At 39.8% G+C, this 10,556-nt stretch overlaps 1 protein-coding gene across 4 annotated transcripts in view; it reads left to right on the forward strand.

The window, feature by feature from the left end:
* The window catches only part of akap13 (A-kinase anchoring protein 13), a 94,832-nt gene extending 86,094 nt beyond the window's left edge, over positions 1-8,738 (forward strand). For 3 of the 4 annotated variants that reach the window (XM_083999935.1, XM_083999937.1, XM_083999938.1), the window contains 7 exons: positions 32-105; positions 946-990; positions 2,288-2,338; positions 2,618-2,890; positions 3,783-3,962; positions 4,515-4,818; positions 6,207-8,738. In XM_083999935.1, the coding sequence (XP_083856061.1) occupies positions 32-105; positions 946-990; positions 2,288-2,338; positions 2,618-2,890; positions 3,783-3,962; positions 4,515-4,818; positions 6,207-6,259 (980 nt within the window). In that variant the 3' untranslated portion in view covers positions 6,260-8,738. The remainder of the gene's footprint in view (positions 1-31; positions 106-945; positions 991-2,287; positions 2,339-2,617; positions 2,891-3,782; positions 3,963-4,514; positions 4,819-6,206) is intronic. The other variant, XM_083999936.1, reaches the window with a different exon arrangement.
* Positions 8,739-10,556: the final 1,818 nt, after the last annotated feature.

Below are 10,556 nucleotides of genomic sequence, written 5' to 3' on the forward strand. Positions count from 1 at the left end.
GATTTTTCTGCTGTCTTCCCCTTTGTGTCAGGTGGAGACAAAGACGAGGGTGAGGATACAGTGGGAGATTTGCGCAGGACGGAGTCTGACAGTGTTTTAAAGAAGGTCAGTATCCCAACAGCAAATTATTCACGAATGTTGAGCTGCTACACCCCCACGCCTCAATGAGAACTCGAGGCCATATGTGGGGGTGCATTTGTCCTCAAACATTAACAATACCATTAAGATAAATTTAGCTGCTTCTCTCCCTCTAGTGAATTAGCCTCTTGACTTATCCTGCCAGGTCCTGTTGCTAATGGCGACCATCAGTTGCGTAAGAATTCAATAGTGGATTGAAATGAATGGGCTGCCTTTAGGTGTTGCTATTGGAGTCTTGCACTGGATGCTGGCCTTTGCAGTCATTTATCCTGCATGTATCAAGCACATAATTGTTTCTTGAATGTTTTAGTAGACCAAGTTACTGTAGTGTGCAATTCCAGTCTCTGGTCAAACACACAAAGCCATTCCTTGTTAACGCTGGTATCTGAATGAAAGAGAAGTGCTTTTTTTCTAGCCTGAGCATGGAGCAGAAGTTCAAAAGGAGTTCAGGAGTAATAAAGGGAGTTGGAGCAGAAGTCAGAATCATCATAAAAGATACAACATAGAGCTAATTCAAGCATTTTCTATTATACTCACATTAGATTATGGTTTTCTTTGAAAATGGTGATTACATTTTTGGAGATGTTAAACACAACAGCTGAAGTAGCTACTGCTGGATTACTGCATCACAGCCTGATACAATTAGATCTTTGCAGCACACCCACATGTGCAGCTCTAATCACATTCATATTCATACTCTACTGTATTCACTCTCACATACAGTGACATACACATGATGCAACCCACCAGCAGATGTGTGTATATGGGCTCAGACTGTACTCAGTGTGTGTTTGTGTTTATTTGCAGGGAGGAAACGCCAACCTGCTGCTGCTGCTGAAGAGGAACAGTGAGGTAACACTGACTTCCTGTCTCTAATTAAATGAGAGCCACTGTTTACATGGTAACAGTCAAAACTCTGTGTCAACATCATTGTCATCAACATCAGTAAATGCAGTAGCTCAAAGAACCATATTTGCTTTATTGTAGATGTTTGTGTTAGAAGTATTAGATGTTAGTATCATTATTCAAAATACATGAGAAGGAATTTAAGAAAACAAACAAACAAAATGCACTCAGACAGATAGCAAGCACACATGGGCAGCAAACTGTAAAAGGAAAGAGTCATTTAACAAAAGCATGTCTATAAGAGGGAGTTTTAATGGAAAAGAAAGAGATGAAAATGAATTATGCATGAGAACAGAGCAAGCTTCCCAAGCAGTACAAGTGAGATACCAGTAGAACTCAGCGAGATGAGAAAGTATAGCAGACTAACCACATTAATTCATCAAATTTCTTCTGAAAGGTTATCCATAACGCCTACAGTTATACAAAATGTATGGTTTGCATTCTATTCTAAGATGGCAAAGTTGAAAAATGTATTATGTGAAATGAGTCAACATTTAATTTCACACAGTACGCAACAGTGTGTCTTTGGTAACAGTTTCAATAAATCAAATTCACAAAAAGTACCAGAAAAGTACACAACACATAATTCAAGTATTTTGGCATTGAAAATAAACAAGAATCAATTGAAACGATTTTCTGAGGTAACAGAGAATAAAGTTTTTCTATTCTATTCTAGTCTATTTTAAGTCAGGCAGAGTTTTGGCAAGCTGTTTGATCGAATACTATATTCAATAAAAGGTGTAATTGTAAAATATTGACCTAAAAAAGACACCTGAACAGCAGAATCAGATACATTATTTCTCAGTTTTTCTTTCTTCTTTCTGCAAATGGGCTGTTTCATAAATATTGTTTTGTTCAGTTCCCAGTGAATGTTAATTAGAACATTGTGTGTCTTAGTAAACACGAGTGGTGGCTGAAAGCTCAGTAGCCTTATCCCTTTCTCAGTATTTAATTGAGAAAAGGTCACATTGACGTAAACTGTAAAGTTTTAGTGTTTGACGCTAGCTTAGTCTTGCACCGCTAGATTCATATCACATGAAATCCACTGCCAGCACTTAATAAAATGTAACGTTGCTATTATTCATGTCATATTTTAACAAGCAATGAGTCTAGTGCAGCGATAAGCTGAGGCAACATCACACACACTCTTCTCCTTGCAGGATTTTCCCTCTCATCTCACAAGGAGAACAGAGCTGATGTTTTGAGGTTAAATGATACTCAGTGGTTTCTCTTTTCCCAACAGCAGGTCCTCCACAGTGTCTCCAATCTGCATCTCCTGCTCAACACTCTGCAGGTAACTCGATTTGCGTATAATATACTCATGTGCTCCAGATCAGTCCTAACATGATGCAACTCTGTGCAGCTTTTTGCTGTCAGTGTCAGTTCGAAAACTTTGCTTAGATTTTAGACACAGTGCGGTGCAACGTGAGCAGAGCTATATACAGTAGACAGAAGAAAGATAAAACAATAATAATAATATCTTGAGAGGATTGAGCCAAACACCAAACAATAGCAGGAGGGATGGTTTTGACCTAATCTCTGTGGGGTGTGAATGTTCTCCTGTCTTATCTAGGCGGTGGTGGTCCAGCAGGACAGTTTCATAGAGGACCAGCGGCAGGCCCTGAGCGAGCGCTCCTCCTCATGCACATCTTTATCGCGGCCGTCCTCAAGGCCCAACTCCCTGATTGAGCAGGAGAAGCAGCGCAGCCTAGAGAAGCAGCGGCAGGAGCTGACATCCCTGCAGAGACAACAGGCAGCTCACGCTGAGGAGAAGAGGAGGAGGGAGAAGGATTGGGAGCTCAGGGAACATCAGCTGACTGAGAGAGAGATGCTGGTGAACATGCAGGTAGCTATGCATCATTTTCCACTCGCTCTGTGCATTGTTCCAAGTTTCTTTGCAGTTGTACTGTAATATTTGCAATAACTTGCTTCATATTGCAGTTTACCTGATGAATACCACTGTAGACTTGTGCCGGGTTCTCGTGATTTCCTGCAGCCCTCTCTAGTACTATCAGGCTGATTCTAAAAAACAAAAAACAAAGTAATAATCAACTTCATGTTATTAAAACTGAGGAGTCGACTTACATTAAGCGTGAGCTAGCATACTTACTCAGGCGCTAGAGACACATGTGACTTGTGATTGGCTGAAAAACAACATTTTTTGGCTTTACTGTGAATATCATCTTGCTCATTTGAACTCAGTTGCTAAATTCTTACCTGTAAAACCAAAATGCTGCACTAAGTAGAAATTCAGAGAAAACAAAAGAAGAAGAAAAAAAATATATTTTCTTCTGTATTTTCCATCAACATTGACAGTAATGTGCTGAGCGTCTGCTACACAAGTCTGGATTAGTATAGGCCTCACAGTGTTCCTGTAGTTTACTGTTGATGATTAAACTTACAAGTGAATGACATACGTTTTGTAAAAGTTTATGCACTTATATTGTGCAGCAACATTTACAGTAAGAACATTCAATGAATAAAATGACATTTTTTTAAACAGACACCTGCAGATATAGCACATTTTTATTCCAATTTGCATCATCTTGGAGAAATCACTGCAATTAATCAGAATCAGTCACTGCACTTGGATGATGTTTTATTTTGAAAGGTGATTCAGGGCCTGCAGACTGTTCCTATACGCAGATATAAAGTATTTTTCACCGTCTGTAACCATGATGTGCCTTGGTCCTGTACTATTTCTATAAATCCACCCATCCACCTCCCAACCACTGCAGGAGGAGGATGTGCTGAAGCAGCATAAGGAGCTGGAGTGGGAGAAGCAGGAGCTGCAGAGTAAGAAGGAGGAGTACCAGAAAGACCTGGAGAGACTGAGAGACGCCCAGAGGAAGCTGGAGAGAGACAGAGAGGCTGTGCAGCGGCAGCTTGACAAGATGGAGGAGCTTCGTCTGGCTGAGGTGAGCAGGCACATTTTAAAAATCATAACAACAATAATAAAAACATCATCTGTTGCTCCCTGCAGCAAAACTGCCTCTTCTGTTGCCCCCTCGGCTGCAGGGGAACACTCACCGAGCTGGGAGGGGTGCAGTGTTTCACTTGATGACACTTGAACGGAGTTGATGTTTATAGATACTTATATACAGGAGGCTTGAACCCAGGTCCTCTTGAAAGTGAATTTAAAAGTGCTCTTGACATTCAATTACCGAGCACACCAGCTATCCAAGCATCAGGGTTATGTTTCCAGGTTTTTATGCCTTGGAAAAAAAAGAATATACCATACTCTACTGCTGCTCAGCTTCACAATTTATTGATCATCACAACAGTTTGGTCTCTTTCCAAACATTTTCTCTCATTTCCCACTCTTAAAATGTTTTCTGTAAACACTTATGCACATGTTTTATTCAGCGTTAATTTGCAAAACATATAAACCTGCACCTTTTCCTACATATTCATTCACAGATGTAGACAACAGCTGTTCACCTGTCTAACTGACTTCCTTTACTTACCAGAGGACTCCCTCGACGACGTCTGATGAATCCCAGTTCCCTGGCAGCTCCCAGTCTCTGGAGCTGGACCCAATGGAGCTCTCCTCCTCCTCCCATGCCTCCCTGCCCAGGCTGCTGCCCCAGCAGTCAAAGCCCAAAGGAAAAGGCCTCAATCCCTTCACCTCATCCTCCACTAACGCCAACCTCAAAGGCAGCGACTCCAACAACCAGATCTCAAAGAGCCTGCTGCAGCTGGCCAAGAGCAAGAGCAAAGAGGGGAAGGAGAAGAAGAAGAAGAAGGGCAAAGGAGGGAGTGCACAGACAGCAGGTAAAGAATGAAAGGGTGAGAGATTTACATTTAGTTTAATCATGCAGTGTCTTACATTGAGCCAGAGCTCAGTGTTTTTGTCAAGGACACATGATTTCTAGTTGTCAGTGGAGGAGGAAATTGGCAGCCAAAAAGTGGGTGATGGCTTTGACTTTGATGACCGCACAAGCCTAAAATTAAGTAATTTACCTGTGTTGTAATGGAAATACTACCTATAAAAATTGTGCATGTTTAATCTGCCTGATATATTCCATTTTCCTTTTAGTAATAGTAATTAATACTGTAAATTCAATATTTCTAATTCGACAAAAAGACTCATAATACATGTCGACTAATAAATGTTATGCACATAACAATTAAAAGCTCAGCTGTTAAAGCAACATCCAAACACAATGGCTCATACACTACAACTGTTTCACATATGGATTCACTTATAAGAACAGATGTTTGCAGTTTCTTTTTTCTGTCAATGATAGAACCTATAAAATCACTATTACATTTTCATTAAGCCATCTGTATATGACTTAGGCCTGCCACACACATAAAGATTTTATAAATAATTTTATTCTCTAAAAAGAAACCAACATGTGTTATCGAATGACAATGACCCTCATCTTCAACAGTGTAGTAATAATAACATTATATTCTGTTCAGTTTGTCACATTTTAAAGAAACGTGGCTTCTGAGTGTCAGCTTGCAACACACTGCTGCTTCATCTCCTGTCTCCTTTATCTCATAGAGACTCTTACCACAGTCCACTCTGCTGCGCTGTTACCTGGGGCCTATTGCACACAGAGATGTTTGAGTTAGCCACTATCTGTGGGTAAAACCCAGGTTTTCTGGTGTCACAGAGCTGCCTCACTTTAAACTGGGGTAGATCACCATGGTAACCCGTGCAGATTGCAGGATAAACTGACTCTTACCACGGGTCCCTGACAACGATGGTTTACCATGAAATATCCACATGATATCGATTATAGTGGAATGTATGTAACTGTAGTTAAGGGTAACATGAAGAGCCCCTGGGGAAACAACTAAAAGTAAAAACTCTCTATTGTCCTTTTTTGGAGTAATAATCCACTCATTGTTAACTATTCTCTGTGATTATAAATACAAGCTGCCAGTGAGATTGATACATGTCTGGATGTGAGCTGATGGCTGTGGTGTGAGCAGCGAGTGCAGCACATTGAGGTGCTCACTGAGGCACATTCTGTCAATTCTTTAATGGATTTCAGTGACAGCACAGTGCACTGTGGTAAGAGCCTAATCGATATGAAGCAGGGTGACACGGCTCCCTAAACATCCCCAGGGAATAAATGTTCCAACAAATATGCAATCACACCCGTCTTACAGTAGGAGTGACTCCTCTCTCCTCTCCTCCCTTCCAGACCCTCAGCACCGCCCTGAGCCTCCTCTGGATGGAGAGATCTTCTTCTGCTGAGAGAAGTGGCTCTCCCTTTCCCCCTCCTCCTCATCATCGTCAACCTGTCAGATCATCCTGACATCCAGACAAACATGTTATGCTGAGTAGTAACGCATAATACTGCAGTGTGCTACCAGGCTGTTTGGCACCTTTGAAATCTTCTTAGTTCATTTCATAACGTCGAGCAGTTTAACAATGCATGCAAGAAAAAATTAAAATGCGTGTTTTCTTGTATGTTACGATCAAACACCACTTCCTCTAGTTTCTGGAGAGCAGAATATTCTAGAGATTCTGTTATCATGTTCAAGTAGGCACACGCACACTCGAGTAAAAGAGGCAACATGGATTAGCTGAGCGCCTTTGGGTATTCTGCCTAAAAACCCTGTTTCCTTTTCCAAAGAAGTCGCTATGAAGAATTTTGAAGTAAAATATACATTTGTGGAGGCTCTGTATTAAAATGAAAACTTTTCACAGTGAATGCCACTGTGAAAACTCTATCAAGTACGTTATGGGCCTGACTGCCTTCCTGTGTTCACATGTTGTCATGCCCCAACCCCAATATTTTTTTCAACTGTCCATATTGGTATTAAGTCCCACACCAGCACACTGTTATAATCATATTACAGAATGAAGCAGAGCCACTTCCATGTGGCTTTAACCACACATTTAAAAAAAAAAAGAAAAGAAAAAAAGATACACACATACATATCCAAATGTTTCTTGGAAGTGGATATGAATGTCAACATGCTTCATGGACTGAAACACCTAACTCCTCATCATCTTCACTGATAATAGAGGACTGTAACCACGGAGAGGGAAAGTCTGCCTAAACGCTGCACCCTTTGTGCATTTCTTAATCAATATTTTCAGTGTTTTCTTTCCAAAAATGTTTCCACACAAATTTGCACTGACAGAAACCTGGACACGAGACATTCCTGTACTCACAATTGGAAAACCAGATGTGGTTATGTGTTTGAATTTTGTCTCCAGTAAGCAAAGTGGAATTGTCACGCTCCTTGCTGAGGTTTTAATTTATTTGAGTTATGGATATCTCCATTTTGAAGTGATACTCGTCAGATGTGTGTGTCTGTTTTTCCAGACTCAACAGTAATGAAAGGATTGAGATGTATCTTTGTGTGTCTAATGGCTGAATTCATATCCTTTAGTGTGTTTTAGGGCCTTGGATGGATATTAGCTTGATCCTCGCTTATCTGCCTATCAATGGGCTTTTATGAGCCCTCATCTTTCATCTGAGTGCCGACGAGCAGGGTTTTCCTACTTTTTTTTTTTAATTGCATACGACTCCGCAGGTAGCATACAAATGGCCTCTATCTGATAAATAGTTCAGCTTTCTCTTTCAACCTCCCTCTTTTACCTCTGATTATAGACTCAGTGGACGCATGCAGCTGATGGTTTTAGGAAATGGAGGCTGTTAATTTAGGGACAAAGCAGCTGGTTAGAGAAGATGAGAAAGGACATTAACTAAAAACAGATGATGTTATGTCTCTCTGTTTAATGACTAGACCTGTCTAGCCCAGTTTCTGATCATTTCAAATGAATCAACACACATCAGTGTTGTTAAGCACTTTGGTCCTAATATATTTTCCTGTTTGTCTGTCCGTGCGTGTTTGTGTGTGAGTGTGTGTGTGTGTTTTATTCTCAGTATGAAAAATGAGACAAGGAGATCTTCGTATTATGTTATTTGATGCTGATGAAAAGCAACAATGATCCAAGATAAGACAATTGGTTCAAGTATATAAAAGATGCTGCAGTTCTACTTTGTTAGTCTGCATAATTAAAAAGGAGCTGGTAGCTTTTAGGTTCCCATGGTGACATGTTTAATCTGCCTATGTTTCCCCACTAACCCAATAGTGGGCCACACAGCTACCTGCTGGACAGGTAGGAAATAAAAGCAAGAGAAGATAAAAAAAAAAAGAAAGAAGTCCTTGCTTTTCCAGTGAATTACAGAGCAGCATCACTAATCTGCTTCCTTTTTGCCTCTTTTGTCTAACGTTTAAGTGCTTGATTGTTAACTCGCCATCTATGTTGATGATTTGACTTCCTGTCCAGGCTGGTTTATCATAGTATGTCTTCTAGGAGGCTAAGGACCTGCCAATTAGTTGCTTCTTGTCTTTTGTTTATGTCTTTGTCCTAATCCTGTCAAAGAAACAGAGGAATGGGCTTTTTTTTTTTTTTCCTCAGTTGCTTTAGGTATATTTTGACCACTAGGGAGTACTGCACCTATGACAAAATAATTTCCGTCCTTTACAAAAACAACCAAAACTCTGTAATTGATTTGTTTTATTTTATTTTTTATTTCATATATTCTCCCTGCTGTGTAAAATTAGCATATTTTTTGAGCAGGTAACCGCTGTACAAAGATAATGTGATGAGCAGGGGCTCTCACACTTGACAGTTTCCCCACGGCATTTGTAATCGACTGCAGAAACAAATAAGTTGTCAGAGATTGTAATTGGTTATTCAGTGAAACAAGTCAGCAGAAGCTTTAATATAGAAAAAGAGGTCTAACAGTTGAAGCGTGCAACTGGGCAGATCCACAAACCTCTCTTTGTAAGGGACAATCAGCCGACGCGAGTCAGGAAAATGAACTCCTTTCCCCGATGATGATAGGCCTGTCCACGAGACGAGTGTGTCCATCAGGTGAACCCTGCGTAGCCTTAAATCTTAATGATAAAATGCACTAGAGTAGAACCTGGCATCTCCTCAGGAGAGAGGGGAGAGCTTTTATACCTCTGCTTTGAAACGAAGGAAATGTTTGTACTATAAAAATGGTACACAACTGTTGTATTCTACACAATGTAAAAAAAAAAAGGGCAAATGTGTAAATATGATTTCTGTATAAAAAACAAACAAATGTAAAAAAATGAATTGTTTCATTTGTGATTCAATGCAACATTTTGTAATGTTTTATTTATGTTTTATTGTCACCCCCTGGGTGAAACAATGTAAAGTCACATTTCTCTCATAATAAAAAGAAGAAAAAAAAGAGCATCTCAAGTGTTAGTTGTGTGCTTGCTGTCATCTGTCTCCAATAATAAGATAGATTATGTATTTACAGTATATAGAGTTATTTGAAGTGTGTTATGTATGTATGAATAAATTAATTATCAAAAAAATTTAATAATGGAGCGTTGTTTAGTTCAGTGGGTACAGTAGAGCAGTAGACGGTAGACCCATATGCAGGGGCTATGGTCCTGGCTGCAGCCAGCCTGAGCCCCGTATCGTATCCCGATTCGGGTGGCCCTTTGCTGCATGTCGTTCCTCCTCTCTCTGCCTCCCCGTTTCCTGTCCCTATCGACTACACTATCAATTAAAGGCAAAAGCCCAGAAAATATACTTTGAAATGTAAAAAAAATAAAATAATGACTGTTACCTTACAATAATGTTCATTTTTTGGACATAAACCTACATAAGTATACTGTACTTGATCCGTTGGTATTCATTTGCCTGTTTTTGTTTTCACTATAAACTGTTTATTGTAATAACACAGGAGCTTTCCTTCACCTGAGGAAGTCCATCAGTGGTCACACCATTGTCAGTGATCTACAGTATGTCCACATGTGACACAATAAGAGTGTCTTGCAAAAAGACATTTTTGGGCCATGGGTCATGAGAGTAAGAGCCAAAAACATTTGGAAACAAAGCCTGTGCTTTAATGTTGATATTTAATTGCCAATTGGAAATGGCAAAAGCTGATTAATTTGTGCGATTACAATATTTCTTATGATTCTATCAAGGAGGAGAAGAGGAGGGCTTCTCTGTCTTCAATGGTCCTCTCCTGGAATATTACATGGCTTTCTCTGTGGTGATTTTAATTAACCACAATCTGCAGTGCCTGAAGAAAGCATTCACACCCCTTGGATGTTTTGAAATTTTTAGAACTTCTCTATTTTAATAGAGAAACCAATCTCAATGTCTGCCAAGTAATGCGAAATCCAAATACATGTAATAATAAAAAGAGCATGTTTATATAAATGTTCAACCCCTGCCAAAGGTACATTCAGTAGATACACCTACTGGTATTTCTTCTTCAGAGGATAGCTCAAGCTCTATCGGGTTTAGTGCAGAGATGCAGACAGAGTTTTGACTGCTTAGAAAATACTAGAGGGCCTTATTCATCCCATATACTGTAGGCACAATATCATTTTACGTAATCAAAATGTTACAATGACTTTTAAACTCAGTCCATCTCGAGGATCTGGGTTGGTAGTCCAACTTTTTATTGGTGCAGTTTCACTTTGTAGTTCTCCTCTCCCCTCTGTTCTGATCTGTATTCTACACCCAACTAAACTGC

Source organism: Trachurus trachurus (assembly GCF_905171665.1).
Source record: "Trachurus trachurus genome assembly, chromosome: 3".
Classification (NCBI taxonomy): domain Eukaryota; kingdom Metazoa; phylum Chordata; class Actinopteri; order Carangiformes; family Carangidae; genus Trachurus; species Trachurus trachurus.